Source organism: Frieseomelitta varia, unplaced genomic scaffold, assembly GCF_011392965.1.
Source record: "Frieseomelitta varia isolate USP_RPSP 00005682 unplaced genomic scaffold, Fvar_1.2 scaffold_593, whole genome shotgun sequence".
NCBI lineage: Eukaryota > Metazoa > Arthropoda > Insecta > Hymenoptera > Apidae > Frieseomelitta > Frieseomelitta varia.
Genome location: NW_025110360.1, coordinates 375,504 through 397,882, shown reverse-complemented (window position 1 = coordinate 397,882; position 22,379 = coordinate 375,504). Strand labels below are relative to the sequence as shown.

General features: G+C 31.8%; 4 protein-coding genes and 1 long non-coding RNA gene across 11 annotated transcripts; 2 read left to right on the top strand and 3 right to left on the bottom strand.

Annotated features, from left to right (window-relative positions):
• Positions 1–35: 35 nt before the first annotated feature.
• LOC122534424 (intracellular protein transport protein USO1-like) lies at positions 36–8,978 on the bottom strand. Its single transcript, XM_043665053.1, has 6 exons — positions 8,504–8,978; positions 1,578–3,867; positions 1,167–1,504; positions 828–1,057; positions 423–734; positions 36–349 (listed from the first exon to the last, which is right to left on the bottom strand). The coding sequence occupies exons 1-6, from the start codon at positions 8,618–8,620 to the stop codon at positions 154–156; spliced, it is 3,483 nt and encodes a 1,160-aa protein (XP_043520988.1). The 5' UTR covers positions 8,621–8,978; the 3' UTR covers positions 36–153.
• A 67-nt stretch (positions 8,979–9,045) lies between these two features.
• Positions 9,046–9,898, top strand: LOC122534433. Its single transcript, XR_006307899.1, has 2 exons — positions 9,046–9,578; positions 9,758–9,898. It is a non-coding gene; the product is annotated as an uncharacterized LOC122534433 (long non-coding RNA).
• Positions 9,570–12,959, bottom strand: LOC122534426 (G1/S-specific cyclin-E1). Its single transcript, XM_043665056.1, has 4 exons — positions 12,806–12,959; positions 11,887–12,021; positions 10,810–11,422; positions 9,570–10,729 (listed from the first exon to the last, which is right to left on the bottom strand). The coding sequence occupies exons 2-4, from the start codon at positions 11,898–11,900 to the stop codon at positions 9,986–9,988; spliced, it is 1,371 nt and encodes a 456-aa protein (XP_043520991.1). The 5' UTR covers positions 11,901–12,021; positions 12,806–12,959; the 3' UTR covers positions 9,570–9,985.
• Positions 12,960–14,068: 1,109 nt separating this feature from the next.
• LOC122534427 (protein limb expression 1 homolog) lies at positions 14,069–16,078 on the top strand. 6 transcript variants are annotated; one of them, XM_043665062.1, is made up of 4 exons: positions 14,134–14,264; positions 14,543–14,732; positions 14,821–15,161; positions 15,234–16,078. In XM_043665062.1, the coding sequence occupies exons 2-4, from the start codon at positions 14,576–14,578 to the stop codon at positions 15,636–15,638; spliced, it is 903 nt and encodes a 300-aa protein (XP_043520997.1). In that variant the 5' UTR covers positions 14,134–14,264; positions 14,543–14,575; the 3' UTR covers positions 15,639–16,078. The 6 variants fall into 6 exon arrangements, with proteins under 6 accessions (XP_043520993.1, XP_043520994.1, XP_043520997.1 ...); XM_043665058.1 differs by having other exon boundaries at positions 14,069–14,210; positions 14,821–16,078; XM_043665059.1 differs by having other exon boundaries at positions 14,132–14,223; positions 14,821–16,078.
• Positions 16,079–16,232: 154 nt separating this feature from the next.
• Positions 16,233–17,866, bottom strand: LOC122534430 (ATP-dependent Clp protease proteolytic subunit). Of its 2 annotated transcripts, none has more exons than XM_043665065.1 (5): positions 17,738–17,866; positions 17,295–17,372; positions 17,065–17,199; positions 16,565–16,955; positions 16,233–16,505 (listed from the first exon to the last, which is right to left on the bottom strand). In XM_043665065.1, the coding sequence occupies exons 2-5, from the start codon at positions 17,328–17,330 to the stop codon at positions 16,336–16,338; spliced, it is 732 nt and encodes a 243-aa protein (XP_043521000.1). In that variant the 5' UTR covers positions 17,331–17,372; positions 17,738–17,866; the 3' UTR covers positions 16,233–16,335. The 2 variants fall into 2 exon arrangements, with proteins under 2 accessions (XP_043521000.1, XP_043521001.1); XM_043665066.1 differs by lacking the exon at positions 17,738–17,866 and adding an exon at positions 17,567–17,633.
• Between the last annotated feature and the right edge of the window lie 4,513 nt (positions 17,867–22,379).

Below are 22,379 nucleotides of genomic sequence, written 5' to 3'. Positions count from 1 at the left end.
AATTTTTTTTATACTTTTGTTTTTTTTTAGTAAAGAATTATTTAATGTCTGCTCATACATAATTTTCAGCTGCATACTGTATGTATGTTTAGCCGAATAAAAATAAAGATTAATCGCGTTGCATTTATAACTTTTGTTTAATTTTCCATTTTTTTACTCTGGACTTTGATGACCAACCCTGGCAATCACTTCGTCCAATATCTGCGTTAGCTCTTTATTTTCTTTAGTTTTTTGATCTACCAATTCAGCCAAAGAGTTACTCTTTAATTCCGCTCTTCTTACTAATGCATGAAGTTTTGTTGTTTCATCTTCATGCTGTTTTCGTATAGCATCCAATTCATAGTTAGCTCTGAAATATTTTGCAGATATATAATTTTTCTTTCATACTAAAATATTTTGTTTCTTTCTTTTTAAATACTCACTTTTCAAGTTCAGTTTTCGCATGATTCTTCAGTTGATCGTATCGCATTTCCAAACCTTTTATTGTATCCAGGTTCTCTCGGATGCTCTCTTTCAATAGTGTTTCATTACTTTTATATACGGATACGAATCCTTTAAGCCTTTCATACTTTTGATGAACATCGTTGAAAGCGGCTTCTGTGTTGTTTAAATGAACATTTGTAGCTTGCAGTTCTTCTTGAAGTTTTGCTTTTTCTTGTTCTAAATTCACACGATCTCTTTCTCTCTCTGTAAGTATTCGACTAATCGATTTTTCATATTCTTCGATCACGACTCTGGAAGTAACAATTCGATTATTTATATATTAACGTAATATTATATAGATATTTATATTAACAATATTGTAGGGACAATTCATAATGACTTACGTCATTTGAGATTTACTTTTTATCTCTTGCACTATTTGTGTTTGTAATTTGTTAATTTTTTCTTGAAAAGCATTCTTTTGATTTTCTATTTCAGCTTCATACTCTTTCCTCTGTTTCTCTAATTTTTCTTCTAGTTGTAATACGGTTGATCTTACTAATTCTAATTCCTTATTCATATTAACATCGATAATAAGCGGAGTGTCTGATTCGGACTCTTTTGCAGACTGATTCTGTACATATAATATGAATATATTATAATATAAATAACAATGTCTTATAAATATATCTTCTTTAAAGATTCATCTAACAATATTAATGAAAACACGAAATACAACATACTGTGCTTGTCTCTTTTTCTTGAAGTTTATTTATTTTTGGCGTCATATTTGTAGAAATAGGGCTATAAAAAAGTAGCCTATCTATAGCTGCTATGGCAGGATTACATTTGGGAGTGTTAAAATTCACTGAAGTACGTTCAGGAGTATCAATATTCATAATGCTTTCATTTTTATCGTTTTGTTTTTCCTTTATGAATTGTGTATTTCCTTGAGTAGAAATACTGGTATCCGCTACCAATGGATCAAATTTTACATACAAGGATTCAGCCCTCAAACGATTGACAGTTTTCGAATTACCATGTTTTATCAAAAAATCAAAACTCATAGGATCTTGAAAGACTGCGGTATAGAATCAGTATTAATAAATGTTCATCAACATTTAAAGTATTTCGTATTAAAAATAAATACTTACTTTCGGATGTCGCGTTGATGAAAGGCTCGTTTTCTTCTGAGAATTGTAACGAAGATTTATAAACATCATTAGCGAATTGTTCAGCAGCAGATTGTAGTTCCTCAAAATTTGGTTGTTCGATGTTCAATGTATCTAACTCCTCTTTAGCTATTTCAGCTAAATTGTTTTCTATCGGATTAAGTTCCTCTTCCTTAGAAACATGTGTACTTTCTTTATTAGGTGACAAGCACATCGTTGAATTTAAACTAGAATCCTCTTGATTGCGTGGCGCTGAAATCTTATCAATGTCATTAATAAAGTTGTTCTCTATCGAACTAGATTCCTCTTTCTTAGATACATGTGTAATTTCTCGATTAGGTGACAAGCACATCGTCGAATTTAAACTAGAATCCTCTGGGTTGCGTGGCACAGGAATTTTATCAATGTAATCAATAAAGTTGTTCTCTATCGATCTGGATTCTTCTTTCTTAAAAACATTTGCAACTTCTTTATTAGATAACAAGCATACCATTGAATTTAAACTAGAATTCTCTGGACTGCATGACACGGGAATCTTATCAATAAAGTTGTTCTCTATCGATCTAGATTCTTCTTTCTGAGAAATATTTGCAACCTCTTTATTAGGTGAGAAGCACATTGTCGAATTTAAGTTAGATTCCTCTATGCTGCGTGACACTGAAATCTCATCAATATCATCAATAACATTGTTCTCTATCGATCTAGATTCTTCTTTCTTAGGAACATTTGTAACTTCTTTATTAGGTGACAAACACACCGTCGAATTTAAATTAAACTCCACTATGCGTGACACTAGAATCTCATCAATATCATTAATAACATTGTTCTCTATCGATCTAGAATCTTCTTTTTTAGGATCATTTGTAACTTCTTTATTATGCGACAAGCACATTGTCGAATTTAAGTTAGATTCCTCTATGCTGCATGACACTGGAATCTCATAAATATCATCAATAACATTGTTCTCTATCGATCTAGATTCTTCTTTTTTAGTATCATTTGTAACTTCTTTATTAGGTGACAAACACATCGTCGAATTTAAATTAGATTCCACTATGTTGCGTAATACTAAAATCTCACCGACATCACCAATGGAATTGTTTTCTATCTCCTTAGAAACATTCGTAACTTCTTTATTAGGTGACAAGCATACCGTCAAATTTAAGTTACATTCCTGTATGTTGCATGACAATGAACTCTCATCAACAAGGATATTTTCTATTAATCTAGGTTCCTCTTTCTTAGAGACGTTTGTAATTTCTTTATTAGATGACAAGCAAGTCATTGAATTTAAGTTACATTCCTGTATGTTGCATGGCAATGAACTTTCATCAACGGGGATATTTTCTATTACTCTAGGTTCCTCTTTCTTAGAGACGTTTGTAATTTCTTTATTAGATGACAAGCACGTCGTTGAATTTAAGTTACATTCCTGTATGTTACATGGCAATGAACTCTCATCAACAGGGATATTTTCTATTAATCTAGGTTCCTCTTTCTTAGAGACGTTTGTAATTTCTTTATTAGATGATAAGCACGTCGTTGAATTGAAATTAGATATCTTTATATTAGACGGTAGTGGAATCTTATCACTATCATCAACAGAGTTGTTGTTCGTTTGATGATCACTACTGCTTAAGTCGCTCTTGTTAGGAGAGCTCGATCTCTGTACCGTCTCTAATCGTATAAAACTATTCCTTCTGTTTGATTCTACAATCGCTACAGGTTCCTTAATGCAGATGGTACCAAAAGTAGCTTCATCATCAATCACTTCGGTAGAATTAATTGGCGCAGACATAGATTCACATGTTGTCAAATTATCATCGACGACCTCCACCACGGCATTCTGAGAGTTCGTTAAGGAAATGTTATGCGAGAGATTTTTGCTGACATTGGCCGGTTGATCGGTGGCAGATGCAAACGTCTGATCCTGACTGAAATCTTCCGAGTTCTGAAGAGTCCTATACGAATGATCGTCGTCGCTGTTTAGATGTATCTCTGCACAACCGGCAATTAGGTCCTCCAAACCAGATATATTCGAATTGACGTACGAATCATTCGGAACCTGGCTAGGGCTCTGAGGGATGAAATCCGCATAGATACCACTATTGCTTTTCGTGCTTAAAGTACTGCTGAGACTTTGAAAACTGCTTGCAGAGGACAGACTCTCCGGTGCCGAATAGGTGATCGATCCAACGTCGGTGAACTCGCGGGCGAATCGGACCTTCACCTCATGCTCTGCATTTTTTGATGCTGCGTTGTCGCCGCCACTCTATAAAACAGAAATAGTACACTGTTAAACGAAAACATGTCGCATATCAACTGTAATTTGTTTCCTTTATTTCGACTATTACTCAGTTTTCATAATTACACGATTTTGAACGAAAGAATTCACACAATTCTAAAAACAACATCCGTAAAAAGAATAGGCGGAAGTTGTTGAAAGATTCAAGGACACCATCTCGTTAATGATGCTGCGATCTTCCGAACCAACCTTGAACTCATTCAATTATTCGATGCTCTACAGTCACGCTAATTAACGAGAAATTTCTCGCTGTAGCTCACGCTCGGACGAGCCTAAAAAGACTACGTCTCCTCCTACCAATTCAATGACGCGAGAGACATGCATTTAATCAGACTTTCGACTGGTTAGACGCGAAATACCGATTGCGTGGGCGATGGCGATGACGTCCTTGGCGGGATCACGGTAGCTCGCTGAAGTAGTTTATTGATATATTCCATTTTCTCGCGTAACAACTAAACAGGTGTAGAATAAAGATGCGCGATCAGTGACTAGCTGTCGTCCACTGGGAAAATTCCGGTTGCCCGATATTTCGTAGCGAGGCTCGCGGATTTCTTTCAGAAATTGCGCAACTTCGTCGCTGAGACTAATTATAAAATATACCAGGGGCACGAGGAAGGGGAGATGGGATTTTGTTTTGACCGATCTCGCGCCAATCTCGCCAGTCTCGCGAATCCCTGCCAAGAACAGTTATCAGCGGACAGTGGTCGTCCAACGAAAAGATATCTCGTATCGATCATGATCCCGCGAATCGGTAGCTGTTGATCGTCGATGCAATGCTGATCGTTTAAATTCAAGTCTAAATTTAAATGCAGGAGTGAAGATCGTTTGCGTGACGTTTCGAACGATTTCGATCTTGTATGCATTCTCGGATTAAAACTTTCTAATGCTCCTCATAAAGAAGTTGCTCGCGAGTTTTTTTTTTTTTTTTTCTCAACTCTTAACCACTGATTTTCCAGCATTCTTTTTTACCAGAATTATTATTACGACGTTGGTCGAATTTTTCTAACATACTAAGACTTATAGAGATGTAGCTTGTGCAAATTACTCCAGTTATTTGAATCTCAAGCGCTTGAGATTCAATAACACGACTAATTTCAACAAGCCTTTGGTTTCGAACGTGATAATACGGATGACCAGTTCAGACAATGTGGTTATTTTTGACCGATTCGATAATTTTACGTTCCGAAAGCAGCAGTTCATACGATTCAGTATCTTCGCTAAAAATCCAGCGTATGCTTACTTTCTTTGTTTCTTTACCTACATTTGCAGACAAAATGGACGTGAATACGTTTTTCATCGTGTTTTCACATCACCGTCGTCATAAGAAAAGGAACGTCTGGCAAAGACTCACTTTCGATTTTTACCGATTCGAAAGAAGATCAGTTGTCACGCGTTGCAGACAATTTTTTAATAGTAAATTGGAAAGTCAATGAAATGTGTGATTTTGTTATTTGGACAATTTGTGCAATTTGGGCACATTATTCGCGGATTTTTCGTTAGAAAGTGGTTTTTCTTTCTTTTCTTTTTTTTTTNTTTTTTTTTTGAGAAGATTACCTTGTAGATGAGATTCCCCATGACTTCCTGAAGGACCTCCACTTTCGGCTGTCACTGCTGGTCGATATGAGGCCATACTTATCCGCGGGTTCACAGAACCCCACGTAGTGAACTTTCTTTCTTTCTCCCCGCCTATATATTCTCGGTCCCGACACGTTTATTTCCGACGACACGGCGCATCTTTCGTTTATCATTCACCCCTTTCGCGGCCTCGTGTATTTTTTCTTTCGTCTCTCGTTTATGCGGGCCTCTGTGTTTCGCCGACGAGAAGAAAGAAAACTCCCGGTGGAAAGGCTTGTTTTCATCTTTTTATAAGTCTCGAAGTAGTTCGATCGGCGAAATTGCAAGATTATTCAATTGAAAAACTCGTACATATATTCACCTCGCGTATATTGAATGTGCGAATCAGCCAACCTCGAAAAGAATTTGCTAATTCAACGATATTTTTCAAAGATAACGACTAACACTCCTTACTATTAATGTAAAAACTTTCTCCATTCACTATCTTTGTCTGCTCGCTTCTTATTCTGAATGCTGTTATACAAAGTGGTCCGTAACTGATATAGTTGGATACAGAGGATGTAATTGGATTCTACGAGAAAAAGTGAGATGCAGTTGTTTTCATAGGGGACTTTGTTTTCGAGAAAGTCGAGTTTGAAAATTTATTAAATACAGTTGAATTTAAATTGTATCACTAATTACGAACCACTCTGTACAAATAAATGAAATTTATAATATATTCGTACGTTGTTATCTTACGTACTTTATATTGAGAATGTATGTACTGTCATTAAATACATATATATATACACACACACACACACACACACATATGTAAAAATATCTTATAAAAAACGAATACTATAGTGGACAAGGTCCTAGAACGAATTAATTCATTATATGATACTCTTACATATTTAAGAATAATACATTTATTCTTAATACAATATATATATATATGTGTATATATGTATACACACACATTATAAATTTAATTTATTATATTTATAAATTCGTAAATTTATAGCATACTTCACTGTATTTTGAAGTACACATACAAAATTGGTTTTTTCCAGAGCCATTATGATTAATACAAAGTCCGACTCCAAAAGCAATCTTCTTTTGATATATGTATATTGAGTAATGCTTCATTCATAGACACACCACTTTAGAATTTCTCATAAAACGCATGTTTGGCTATCGGCAAAATGAATCAACCACATTGAAAGCTTAATCTCAAAATGAGTGTCAAAGAGAAAGCACGATTATTGCTATTACTATTTTAATACGTCAAAAAAAGCAGCGTCGTAGAAATAGAATTTTATGACTGATACTATTAACACATAGCGACAAATGTCGAAAGTAGTGGTCACTTTAAATGATCCAACATATATCTTTGTACAAGATAAATCATCTGAAAGTGGAAGTTAAAGTATTATTGAAACAATCAATTATATCGAAAAATATTTCAAATAAAAGTCAAATGGTTTCAAGGGAAGTATTATTCGAACATATAATTAACATTTCTGTAAATGAAAGCGTCTTTTTTAATCAGAATCATATATTTTTAGTACATTAACCAATTTATTTCAGCATTTTCTATAGAAAAAAAAGCATTAACTATTTATATCGAGGGATCACTAGTTTAATTAATTCACGTTATAAAAATGCTACCAGTGCTTTTCAAAGTGGACGATAGTGTCCTTTGGACACTGGAACGATATAGGAAAGTAGCCTTAGGCACAACTAAGAGCGTTGAATAAAACTAGAGGAGCGATGAAAAAATAAAGAGAAAAATATAAAATTTTGTAAAATCCTGTATCTGTTATCTCTTAACTAACAACAAATGAGAAATTTAAATTTAAATTCAAAGACGGCTACAAAAGCAGATATTCACACATTATTCTAGATTATGCTATAGTACAAAGTTTTTAATTGAATTTCCTTCATCACATTTAGGAACGTGGAGCGTGGATTCAGTGGGTTCAGTGGTCAGAAATCTAAATAAATCTAAATAAAGAAAGAAATCGATTACAAATAACTAATCATGGTGATTTAGAAATACTACTGACAAAGATAGAGTCAAATTATTTTTAATATTATCCTTCGTTATTCTAATTCTCTGTGTGTATTGCGAATATTACTATAATCGATTTCAATAAATAATTTTATAATTTTTAAGCTTCAACGTGACTTATTTGTTGTCATAATATCTTTTTTTACTATGTTGGAAAATATAGAGAGATATAGATACATAAAAATAACACAAACTTGTCATGCATTTTTCTATTTGCTTGGTCAAACAAGGTAAATTTTCAAGAGGACGCTGAGTAATTTTTTATTTGAGAAAAGAACAGTAGGCCAAGTAAGTTTGGGAACCTCAGTTATAAAAACCTGTCATATGCAAGAAAAGGATAGACAGGAAGCAATAGCCTGTGTTTTCCTTGTCTTCAGTATGTAAGTTGTATAAAATTTAAAATATCTGCCAAACCACTGCTTTTTTGACACAAATAGACTTATATCTTTTTATCGAGAATACTGAGATGAAGCAGTGTATTAAAAAATATATGAATCTATTTGGAAAACCACATGCATAATCCGTTCATTTACAGAAATGAGGGTTATGTCGGTTAATGCTCTAGCTTCGAAACCATTTAACATTTTTCAGTATAATCAACAGCTTTAATAATACTTTAATTTCTAGTCTCAAGTGACTTATTTCTTATGTAACGTATAAAATAATTGTACAAAATATAAACAAGTATAGATAGATCCGTTTTACGCGCCGAGGAAAAATATTCCTACGCGGGAAGCAAAACTTATTTTCGTTTCAAGGTGCTCCTGGAGATTCAAAGTTTATTTATAGGCGTTCTCCGGCACAACTGTTTGCAATAAAAACAAAGAGAAAAGGCGAACGAGTTAAAAAAGGACATGATAAAACGATAAGAACGCGGGATATGCCAATTTAAAGTTCATTGTCATGCGCATTGCAGGCACGTTATCATTCGCAACGAAAGCATGTATGCATTGTATATATGTATGTAAATACCTTACGAGGAAGTTGCATAGGCGACGAATTATGAAGGGATGCAGTGGTCTCTCGAAGCACTACACGAGTTCCTTCGCGAACAGAACTATTGATACTTCTTGGACTTGACATTCTCATAATATTTTCACAATTATAATCACAAACTTAACAGTTTTATTAAACGCAAGAACTGCAGAACACGACGCGATATTGAATTCAATTGTGAAATGTCTTGTACACAAGTCAAACGGCACTGATAATTCAATGTTAGTATTCACATTGCATGTCGTTCGACATGAACAAAAGACACGGCTTCTTTCAAGCATGTACTCACGTTAAATGTAAATTTTATAACACTACAACACTATACACTAACAATGTAATATTAAAATAAATAAAATGACTGTTTCGTTGAAATTCCTTGTACACGGTTCTCGATATTACTTCCCGTACAATGTTTAGCACACAACCGCTTTCTTAACGGCCGTCTAGCATTTGACAACTTGAATGCAAACGCAACAGCCAATCACGATGCGTTATTGCGTTTCTAGAAGCGCCACCTGTGGCGCCACGTTTCTATTTCTTCTCTGTCGGTAATGTCAGTTTCGACGTTTACTCCATCATCATAAGTTGAGTAATTTACAAATTACACCGCAAAAACTAAGTTTTGGATAGTTTTTATGGTATTTATGGAAAAAATTGGATTGATGATCAGATTTACAAATATTTATTGTCAAATTTTTGATATAAATGTGTATAAACAACAACTGCAGTTCATTCCATCTTTTTTTTTTCAACTTTTAGTACTTGAAAATGTACATATACATAAAAATTCATTCACCTGGCTCGATAACGCATTTTAATAATACGTTGCGTTAAAATAAAGCGAAATATATAAAAAATATTATTCACAATGTTTTCTTTAGCTCAGTACTAATAAAAAACAGTTATTTTTAAGGACACGTTTTGCAGGTATTAATATTGTCTACAGATTTGTGAAAATAATTATTATTAATTGTCCCTAATGTATTAATATAATCTATCATCAAATTTTACTGCATGAATATAATCACAGAAAGTAGCCATGGACTTACATGTAAGTTTACATTCCTCTATTTAAGGCACTTCTTTTAAAAATTCATAATAAAACAAGTAGTATTAAATAAATTCAATGTCACTATGGACATTACTATAGAAAATAGTTAACACCTTGTACTATAAGGCTTACTATTAGATGACAAATATCATTACACAAAGAGAACTTATTTTTTACAGGAAGAACCATATTATTTACGATAACGCAATGTATGCTGCAATTATCGTGCACTCGTGTAATCCCGTACTTAACTCATTGTGCAATTTTACAAAAAGCGAAACTGTTTAAAGTAAGTAATCATATTTCTTGACAAACATGTACATTACTATATTTAATTAAAATCATTCACCAGCAATTAGTAAATGAAATATTGAATTAAAGACTATGAGGTATTTATAAATATTTAATTATGTATATGGGTGCAACTGCGGTGGAGGACGCGATGGTGTGGTAGAATTCTTTTGACTACTAGATGGTGGAGTTAAAAGACTACTTTCATTTGGACTTTGTCTACCAGATTCAATATTAGAATCTGATTCATTTGTGTCAGTAGGAGTTTTATGTACTAATCGTTGATGTGCCCTTTCTAACATATTTAAATCTACAACATGAGTTTGTATGCGATGCGATTCATCCATCACGATGTTAGGCACTGTTGCTTTAAGTCCAGATCCAGAATGAGACTCCAAAGATATTATAGTAGACCTTAAAAGGCACTGAGAATCTTCTTCAGCTGCTGTCATTGCAAAAGGAGTAAGCCATTTGACACAGGGTGCAAGCTGGTCCCATGGAATGCGTGATACTCTCAAGGCACATTCCCTTCCTTGTGTGTGGAAAATTGCTGCTGCAGCAATGTGACTATAAGGAAATTTCAGACTTCCTTCGTCTAATGTAGCCAAATCTAATAGTTGAGCTGCTTGAGAGTATTGTAAACCTCCATATTGTGGGTAAATAAATGCATTTGGCCTTGACCAATCGCCTGATTCAATTTGCATGTATATATTAAGCCAGCCAGGAGCAGTAACTGGGGATAAGTTCCATCCAAGTCCTTTTAAAATCACTAATTCTTTTCCTAAGATTTCTTCTTCTGTGCAGGCTCCATCAGTGACATACGCAAACTCTGCTATTTTGGGTGGATATATTTCTTCAACCTATAAAAAAATTATCAATTATTCATTTAAAAATGCCCAATTAATAAGTGCAAAAAAAGACAATTAAAACATGTACAAACCTTGGCAGCTATAAAAAGGCATGTAATACCTATTAATTGTAATTGATTTTTGGGTACATTTTGATGAATGGACAAATATCTGTCTATGTAATCCATTGCAAGATAATAAGTTTCTCTATGTAGCTTGTACACTTCACAAACTTCAATCAACCAATCTAACAAAATTGCCCGCATTCTTGGTTGTAATGTTGGATGCCTTTGGAACATTTGTGGATTCCTTTGAGTAACAGTCTTTTGATCTCCCATACACATGAGAGACCAGACTTGAGAACCATCAGCCCATGAAAATGATGGTAATGGACTTGGTCTATTTGATACATTTTTAGAAGATGATGGTGTTAAAAAGCATGTTGCAGTTCTCAATTCAGACCATGTGGCTGGCTCTTGTTGCTCTTTCAGAGGTGAAACTTGATGTGGATTGCATGAATTTTCTAAAGGATGTACTGTTTGACATGATTCTGTGTATGATACATGTGATACAGCTGGTATTTTACTAGGCGGATATACATTTTCTGAATCTTCAGAAATCTCTGTTGCCCGCCTTTTGCGTTTTGAAGTTTGTGTTACTACTTTGCCTCCTTGCAAGTAAGTTTGTGATTTTTTCCCATGTAAACTGGATATGGGAAGAAAATGACTTTTTATTGACATTATTATGATGATATAAATGCTTTGTTGTATCAGAAAAGCTCAATGTCTTTGTAAGATGAGTAAAAACATTTTTAAAGGATAAGAGAGAATTAACGTCTTAATTAACGTCTAACATTTTTTTTTTTTGGAGTTATATACATTCTATAAAAATGTTACAACTTAATAAGACAGTTTATAAAGTATTCACAAAACCGTAAAGCAAAAATCCATGCATGTATTATTCACATAATGTTATTACAGTTTTTGAAAAGAAGATGCTGATCAAAGAAGGTTATACACGCATATTTCAGAATTTTTTTTCCAATTAGAAGGCACAGAAAATCATGTACATCAGTTGGACTTATTTCAAATGAATTCCACAAGTTTCTGACAAAATACAGCAACAATTAAATGAAATTTTAAAACTGAAATGAAAACTTGTTCGCTCACCTCGTTTGCGGCATTTTGCTTCGAAATTGTCGACGTGTTCGAAAAATATTCCGGATAGGAACAACTTTTTTTAATACGACTTCGAGTTCTTCGATGTTTTAATTGAACGTCTGCTTAATTGCTACAGCATACGGTCTGTAATCGAACCAGAAACATACGTAAAGTAAAAGAGCGCGCAAAGCTCACACGCACCCGATCGCCATAATGCACGTATACTTGGCTGCGTTTGATTTCGATATTTTATGTCATAACTATCTTCTCGCAATGCATTTCTCAATACAAAAATCTCTCAAAGTCTTTTCCGATATAGTATTGAGCCTCGTGATATCATAGAATGGTAATTCTTCAAAAAAATACGGGACGTGGAACTCGAAGCGCGGGAGACCAGCGCGCGAAACAATGACCAACCCCTGCTTGCAATCTGCCACTGTCACGCCCTCTATATATATAACATAACCTCAAAGGGAAAAAAATTCCCAATTTTCGGTGGACACCTTCTTTGAAGTCCTATTGTTTAATTCCGGTCAATAAACACTATCGCTTTTACATACAAACACTGAATTGAAGGGCTTACACAAGCGTAGCACAACGTTGGCATGCTTTGACAGACGCTGTTCTTATTACGTTTTTGCAAGATAAAATGTCACAGAAGTTTGTAACCGTCACTGTCCATCAACCGTGAGGACTGTATTTTACTCATAAAACGCGGCACGTTCACGTTGAAACGATAAATATTGAGTACAGGCAATTGCACAAATCCAAGAAGTCAGAGCACCCACGCGTTCTGTGCATCTATTTCCCGCTCGATTTTACCACAGCCTTTTCAAAGAATGTGAGAAGATATTATCACACTTGAACGTACTGTCCGCGGTGTAGCTGAAACAGCTGTATAATCATGCAAAAACAGATATATACACACAAAATAACACTGTTGAACGGAGGACAAAAGTTTATGAGTTACTTTCGCGGGAACGCTGAAATCTGTGGTCACCGGTCATGTATTTGAGGCGCTGCTGTGCAATAGTAAAAGCGATTCTTATTGGTCGCCGCGAAGAGCACAGCTGGCGCTCAGCTGATCTGTCGTACACACACAAACGTATATCAATGCACGCATGCACTTACGCCCTGACCACGCGGGAAATGTGCGCGCGTAAATTATTTTTTCCTCAAGACAAAGGCAAAGTCATGACTCGTAGAAATAGGAGTAAATGGTATTTTGTCAGGCACATTCCCGAAATGGATACTACCACTGAGATGTTAATTTCGATCTGTATCTTCATATGTATGAATTTTGTACTTAACTGAATTTGAAGTATAAGATTTATATTTTAGTATAAAGAAACATCTGCATCTAATCTAAGTATGATCACAAACAAAATATAGCATAGATCTAACGCATTATAGAATTTTGTTATACATAAAGATTAATCGCGAAAGATTAATTATTTTACGCCATCTACGATTCAGAATAGTAATATTTAACCATACTATATTCAACCACAAACAAAGCAAAGAACAGATCTATCATCCAAAACATTTTTTTATCTCGTGTGTCAAGTACTCCTAGAGCTCCTTTATCATATTGATGTCATTTCCACCATTACCGATTAAGTGCAGAAGTACAACATTAACAGCAGTTGTAAATTTATTTCTGTCGGTACACTTTTAGGCCTGCTCTTTTTTATCAATTGATACCATAGTTTTTCGTAGTAACTCATATACAGCGCTCTATTTGCACGTATAATTTTAAAAATCAGTTGGTTATCTACCTTACATATTTTCAATGCCATTCCTGTATATTTTTAAATACTTGTCATTTATTTTGTAACATAAGAAATAATAATTGAAAGATATATTGTACTACAATTAAACATAATGGATCCATTTTTATCATTTTTATACAATTAAATTATAGCTTTCAGTAGGTATAGTAGTATTTAAAATTCTATATTAAAATAATATAGAATTAATATCAAATTAGTCTATATTTAAAATAATATTTTATTATTAAGCTTTCTTTTTATTCATATATTGAAATTTATATATATATAATATTATAATCTGTATATACATTTGTGTGTGGGTTCCATGCTTATAAAATCCGACACTGTGCTTGGTAGAGAATATTGATAATCAGTTGGCAATCCTCAGTGATAATGTCACCGTAGCATGGGGTACTTGACCGAAGTAGACAGCCCTGGTTTTCTGGAAATCGTCAGTGGTCCGGGGCCATTAAACGCGTTATATGTGTATTGCAATTTGATCTCGTAGCGCTTGGTTGGAGAGTAATTTACACGAATTCCTGGGCATCCGGGTCTCCGCAGGTGGGCCACCAGGGTATCTTTTCACGTTTGTTTTCTTCAGCGTTGCAGCAATTGGTATATCGTTTCATTATTTGCTAAACATTCAAGACCTGTCACACCGAACATCTTAGAAAAACAATCTTTGCTAACATTATTCCATTGACTTTAGCTACGTGTATAATTAAAATTTTCCTACTCCATCTGTTCGTTTCTTTCGTTCTATGATCGATTAATCATCGATCTCAATATTGGGACAAAAGTTTTACCTGTACTATATCAATAAACATTTTTTTTAATCCAAAGTTTTTTTTATTTAGTCTGCTCAGTCAAGATCACTTTAATCACTTTTATAGGAGACGTAAATGTACGTGAGTTTTTAAGAGGTGATGCAGGGCATAATGCCAGTTAAAACAAAATCTCGAATTCCTGAAAATATGGGTATCACAGGTGGATTAGTAGATGCTAGGGATAAACAAGTATTAAAAGAAGCTGTGGAAGCAGTCGTCAACAGCTTTGCTAAACATACTCAAGGCTATGGAAGAGGTATAATTACATTTTCTTTTTGTCTTTCTATTTGATATTAAAGTTACATATATTAATTACATATATATTACCTTATCTTTTCTTATAGTAAATGTAGTAGAAGCTTTGCAAGAATTTTGGCAAATGAAACAAAGTAGAGGAACTGAGCTAAGAAATGGAGCATTAGTTATTTATGAATCTGTACCTGGCACCAGCCCACCTTATGTGTGTTATGTAACTCTTCCTGGAGGATCTTGCTTTGGTAGTTTTCAGAATTGTCCCACTAAAGCAGAGGCTCGCAGATCAGCAGCAAAAATTGCTCTGATGAATTCTGTTTTCAATGAACATCCAGCACGTAAAATAACAGATGATTTCATAGAAAAAGCTGTTGCAGAAGCAAGAGCTAGCTTTGCTAAGCCTTCTGCAACTTCGAACAGTAATCAAACACAGGTATGTTTTGAATTTGATCTGAGTATATTTGTTATTATAAGAATTATATTAAATGAATTATTTAATTTTCAGGGAAGTGGAGATGAGAAAGAAGATCCAAATACAGGTATCGGAGCATTTCGTTTTATGTTAGAATGTAATCGTGGAAGGACTATGTTAGAATTTCAAGAATTAATGACAGTCTTTCAATTACTTCATTGGAATGGATCTTTGAAAGCAATGAGAGAAAGACAATGTAGCAGACAGGAAGTAGTTGCTCATTATAGTCATCGAGCTTTAGATGATGATATGCGTAGTCAAATGGCATTGGATTGGGTAGCAAGAGAACATGAAAGCGGTGGCGGCGTTGTTGCTATGGAATTGGCATTGGCTGAGAGAGAACTCGAAGCAGCACGTCTAGCTGGAAGAGAACTTAGATTTCCTAAAGAAAAAAAAGATATATTAATGCTTGCACATGCTCAAGTATGCCCTCAGTGATTTCTACAGAGTGAATGTGCATTTTACACGCAAAAAAAGATATAAAACTGGTTTTACAAAAGCTGGTATTAGGGGAATATTCATTTTTTAATGACATGCAATATCACTGTATTGTGAAATGCTTTATTGTTGTCTAGCATTGAGACACATAATCCGTCCTTTTTTTTATAAAGTATTTTTGGTGATAATAGAATATTAATGAAATTATAAATTTAATGTATTTTTAAGAATATATTAAATGTGAGACTGCCATTATAAACTGCGATAGAAAGATACAGGACAAATTGTTCAAATCAAAATTAATTATTAATTGTATATAGACATATTTTGATACAAAATCTTGTCTTCCATTACAGCAGTTTAAGTCGTCCCCTCTATAATTAATAGCATTACATATGTTCAGCACATAGCGAGAATGCTTGGTGATATACTATTTGCCTGAATAATATCAAAGAAATATGGTTTTTTTTATCAAAACATTAATTCATATGTTTGTCATTCATGAAATCATCATTCTACGTTATATATTTACATGATATTTACAAAATATGGGCACATTTACTGTGTTTACTAAATACAGTTATATACATGATATAAATTGTGTTAAAAATATTTTATTACTTTTTTTAAATATTGATTAATACATGTTTTAATAAAATTATATAATTTTAAGCACATGTGTTCTTTAACCCTAATATTAAGGTTGGGTGGTAACTTCAAGAGTAACTTCTTTCAAGGTTCTTTCTTTTAAGTTTGTACTTTCTACTTTTTCTTCTTCTTGCATCGGTTGACATAATATCTTATCTATAATTCCAAATTCCTTTGCTTCGGTGGGACTCATAAAATTATCCCTTTCCATGCAACGTTCTATAAAATTATAACGTATTATAAACATACATTTAACATAATTTTGCAAATTGACATACCTATTTTTTCCAGGTCTAGGCCTGTGTGTTTGACATATAGACGATTGATTTGCTTTTTGAGCTTTAATATTTCTAGGGCTTGTATTTGTATATCAGTAGCTTGACCAAATACACCTCCTGATGGTTGATGTGTCATAATTCTTGCATTAGGCAACGAATGACGCATACCGTTTGTTCCTGCAGCTAATAATAAACTTGCCATTGAGCATGCTTGTCCTACACACCATGTTGCAACAGGAGGTAGAACATATTGCATAGTATCATATATACCGAGCCCTGCAGTTACACTTCCACCAGGTGAATTAATATACATATGAATTGGATTTTTACTATTCTCAGATTGAAGAAATAGAAGTTGAGCTATCACTACTGAAGACACATTATCTGTAATCTATAAAATAATATACTCTTGATACTCTTAATTTTTTAACTTAAAATTTAATGATAGATGAAGAATTCTGGTAGAGTATAAATGTAATTAAGAGGAAGATGATACGTACTGGGCCCATTAGACATATAATCCTTTCTTTTAAGAGACGTGAATAAATGTCATATGCACGTTCTCCTCTACCACTTTGTTCAACAACAACAGGTATGAAATTTAGATATCTGTTGCTTGTTTTTTGACCAGAACTCTGTAAATTTTAAATATGCTGATATAGATTAAATTTTTGATAATATAAGAACGAAGAAATAAATATCACAAAAATATATTGTTATAAATACTTACAAAAATTTGTAGCAAGTTTACTCTCCTTAACAACATTTTAACAATTCCACGTTTATTATTTTCATTAAACTCGGATTACTGTAAACAATATTTTGTATAAACTAATCAGCAGTTTACGAAATTTTAATTAAGAAAATAAAGAATAAAACATAACCTAAATAAAAGATTTATTATCACAACTGATTAAACGATATAAAAAAAATTCATTGCATTAATTACATGAATTATATCATAATTAAAATTAACTAATCCAAATATTTCATTCTTCGTACTCTGGTTTTTGGACTTGTTTCGTTGTAGGTTATATTTTATTTTTTTAATTTAATTTTTTTTTATACGAGCAAATATTTAATATATTCCATTTTTATCTTCGATTTTCTATTTAAACAAATCAGTTAATTCAATTACAAAGAATTTTTTATGAAATGGCTGTCGAAACTAACTTGATTCAAGTGCGATGTAAATAGGGCATTTCTTTATACAATGTGTTTCACTTATTTGCATTCTAAGAACTTTTATAGAACTGATTAACTGATTGCGTATAAAATATTACGTTTATAACATATGATAACATAATTCTTCATACGTATATGTATATTTAATGTAGTACATGTAAATGTATCTTTAATTTTTTGTTATTAGCTAAGTTTGATGTGTACTTTAATGTAAGCAGTTTAACAAAATTGAAGTACATTTAATAGAAATTTATTTTTTACGAAGTATTACAGTTAAATAACTTTTATTATAGTAAATAATTTACAAATTGTCGCAAACTTCTATTCGCAATATTATCAACATCATTAATATTTATTGGTTAGTAAAATCAATTCTACCTTATCACCTCAATTGAGGTTAACTTTATCTTTTTGGCATAGAATTTTTATTTTTTAAATTTATACATGTAAAATATTTTTACAGGAACAATGAACCTATATTCGTTATTCAAGACTAGCTGTCAAACAATAAAATGTGCAACAAGTCTAAGATTATCATCAGCAGGACAATTCACAAAAATTATAAATCGTAATATGCATCATTTATTTGATAAACAATATTCAAATAATTTAGCAAATGTACATAAGAGCAAAATTAGTTCAATATTACTACAACCATTATTACCAATCTATAATATTGTGTGTGGCTTGAAAATGAAAACTGTGTTAAGACGAAGATGTAAATATTGTATACTAATGTGGAGGAATGATAGGGCATACATAAAATGTAAGGCAAAACCAAGGCACAATCAAGTGGAAAGAAAGAAAAAGGAGTATAAAACATGGATAGTAACATATGGTACGCAAACTAAAGTAAGAGAGTGGTAGAACATTATATAAAATAGATATTATTAGAATTGTATTTTAAAATAAAATTATTCTAAGATAAAAATTTATATCTATTTTATATTCCTTATAATATAATAAATTTCTAATTGACATACATATTTGACATGTTTATGATATTTTGTATATTAATAATAAGCAAGTAAAATTGCTTACATAGTACATGGTATTCTACGGTATACTAAAAAATGTATTTAACATTTTCATATGCTAAATGCTGAAAACAATAATATTGTTATTTTTCACTTTTTTTTTTGTATTGTGCTATGTTTATTAGTTAAAAAACATATCTTACTATAAGGAAGACAAAAAAAAGCGCAGATATTACACAGTGTATAGATAATATTTATTATAATAACATAGATGAGGTATATGTTTCGAGAATTATTTATTGAATTGAACATGGTGGTACTTCATCCCTGAAGGAATATAACGATTTAAAACAGCGATTGATGGAAATTGGGATGAAAAATTTATTATATATTTAATTATTTACATCTATTTAAAAGTATTAGAAAGAAACTGACTGAAACATATGTTTTAACAACATTTAATTAGATATGAATTAGATATGACGTTTTTTACTCAATTTAATATACTTCAGAGACTGAATGAATCCTGCAAACTCGATATTATAAAAGGTTGGACGTACATATCAAAGAGAAATGTTTCTATGTTGTTTGGTATAAAGTTATAGTGTGTGGTATAAATTATTTTTTGCAGACCGTCTGATTTTTTAAATTTTGAAGTCAAATTCATTTTCTTAAATAAGATGGTTATTTCTTAAGACGAATTCAGTGATTTACATACGAGTGTATTTATTATTATAACTTGTTAAAAATTAATGAATTATTGTTTAAAGTTCAGTAAAATGGCGTAAAATATGGCCATAGCCATAGCTAGTATAGCTAGTTTGTCACTTAGTAACGGAAGATTTCAATTTTCATGATTGATCTGATCATGAAAAGAAAAATTGTTCAATGATGGAAACTTCTCTTTAGCACGACATTTGAATTTTTACAATATTCGAAAATTATTCACTTTTACATTTGTTGCATAATGTAAAAATCAATATCTTTGAAAAAAATGGATTCAGGATTATTAAAGTAGAGACTGCATTTTAAAATAAAATCAAGTTAATTGTTCTACCATTTTTTGCATGAAATTATAACAGTTTAAAGTATTAATAATTTTTCATCCAATGTATGAATATTTTCGTGCTTTTCTAAGAATTTTTCATGAATTTTGTGTATTTGATATAGACCAAAGATTTTTATTTTTTATTTCGAGTTAACATTTCGTGCGGTTTAAATTAGTTAAAGATTATAGCGCCAACGGTAAAATACTTGCTACGATTCTCAACCATAATCAATAGGATCGATTTTTAAGCGGGAACATGGCGGAAAGAAGCACACCTCGTAAAGGAGAAAATATTGTCCAGAAGAATCATTTAGAAGTTTTCCGGTAAAAATCAATATCTGTTAAATTTGTGTTGTGAATTTTTAAGATAAAATTTGCACTTTTGGCCTGAACTCATCGAAATCTGTCAGATTACCAAAAACAGTGCATAATTTTCAGTAAAGTTTAACCAAATAAATAATTACACACGATTTTCAACAAGAAATAATAGTACATAAACATTCAAACAGAACATACTATGATAGTTATTTATAATTTTATACCAAAATTTAATTTCATTTCTAACCAATACAAATATTATGACTTTGTAATATGACTAACTTTTTATATATATAATATGCTTTTATTTCTATTGTAACATTTTGTATTCATTTATTGGTTTCTTAATCTTATACTGCGTAATTAACAATTCCAATACTAAATTCAACAATAATTTATTAAGAATGTACGTATTTAATGGCTAAAATAATAATTCTACTGCGTAATATAATAACATTTCTCATGTCTCAGTTTAAAGTATTGACAATTTTTCATGAAATATGTGAATATTTTCGTTTTTTTTAAAGAATTTCTCATGAATTTTGTATATTTGATTTAGATCATAGTTTTTCATTTTTTATTTTAAGTTATCATTTCCTGTGAGACGAGCGATTACAGCGCTACGACACGGTGAAATACGGAAATACACTTTCTACAATTCTTGAATCATGATCGATATTTCTCACGATTTTTGAACGGGAAACATGGCGAAAAGGAGCACGTCTCATCCGTAAAGAAGAAAGAATATTATCCGTAATATTATCCAGAAGAATCATTCAGAAAGAAGTATTATCCAAAAGTTCTCAGGTAAATATATAAATCAATAATTGTTGAATTTGTGTTTGTATTGTGAATTTTTAAAATAAAATGTGCATTTTTGACTTCAATTCAAGGTAAGGTTTAACCATAATTATTACATACAATTTTCAAGAATTAAAGAAATAATAGCATATAAAGATTTAAACAGAATATACCATGTTAAAATTATTTACAATTTTATATCAAAATTTAATTTCAATTCTAACCAGCAAATATTGTAATATATAATATATAACCTTGTAATATGACTTTTTATTATATCTATATAATATTATTTATATTATATAATTTTATTACATGTATATACTATGCTTTTATTGTAACATTTTCTATTTATTTGTTGATTTTTTAACCTCATCTATAATTCTTAACAATTCCAATACTAAATTCAACAATAATTTAGTTAGGATATACGTATTTAATAACAAATAATAGTTCTGCTGCGTAATATAATAAAATTTTTCATGTCCCAGTTTGAAGTATTAACAATCTTTTATCAAGTATGTGAATATTTTCGTTTTTTTTAAAGAATTTCTCATGAATTTTGCATATTTGATTTAGACTAGAGTTTTCTATTTATTTCCTTTTCCCAGTGATCATTTCGTGTCAATGAGCGACTATAGCGCCAACGGAGAAGTACGCAATACACTTCCTACGATTCTCGAATATATCGATATTTCTCACGATCGATTTTTGAACGGGAAACATGGCGGAAAGGAACACGTTTCATCTGTAAAGAAGAACGGTTTATCCAGAAGAACCATTAGAAAGAAGTGTTATCCAAAAGTTCTCAAGTAAAAGTATAAATCAATAATTGTTGGATTTTTGTTTGTATTGTGAATTTTTAAAATAAAATGTGCATTTTTTGGTTTCAACTCAAGGTAAGATTTAATCCAATAATTATACATATAATTTTTAACAATCAAAGAAATAATAGCATATAAACATTTAAATAGAACATACTATACTAAAAGTTATTTATAATTTTATACTAAAATTTAATTTCGATTCTAACCAGTAAAAATATTGTAACCTTGTAATTGACTAACTCATTATATATGTATATACACGTATTTTATCATATGCCTCTACACACACACTTTTATTATAACATTTTCTACTTTTGTTAATTCTTTAACTTCATACTGTGTAATTCTTAACAATTTTAATACCAAATTCAACAATAATTTATTAAAAATGTACGTATTAGCTAAATTCCCAAATTCTCATTTCCCAAACAAAGTAAAGCGTAAAAGGTCTTGAAGGCCTCGAAGGCCTTCAAAACAACAACACGGAAATCTTGTTCGTTCAGGTTTGCCCATCCCCTACTACTTTCTCAATAGCAGAACGAGATGTATCACGGGGAGTGATTCGGTTTTTGAATTTCGTGATAATAACACGTATTACATCGCATTAGATTCGCAACTTCCCTAATCGGTGGCGTCCCTTCGATATTTTTACATATTTG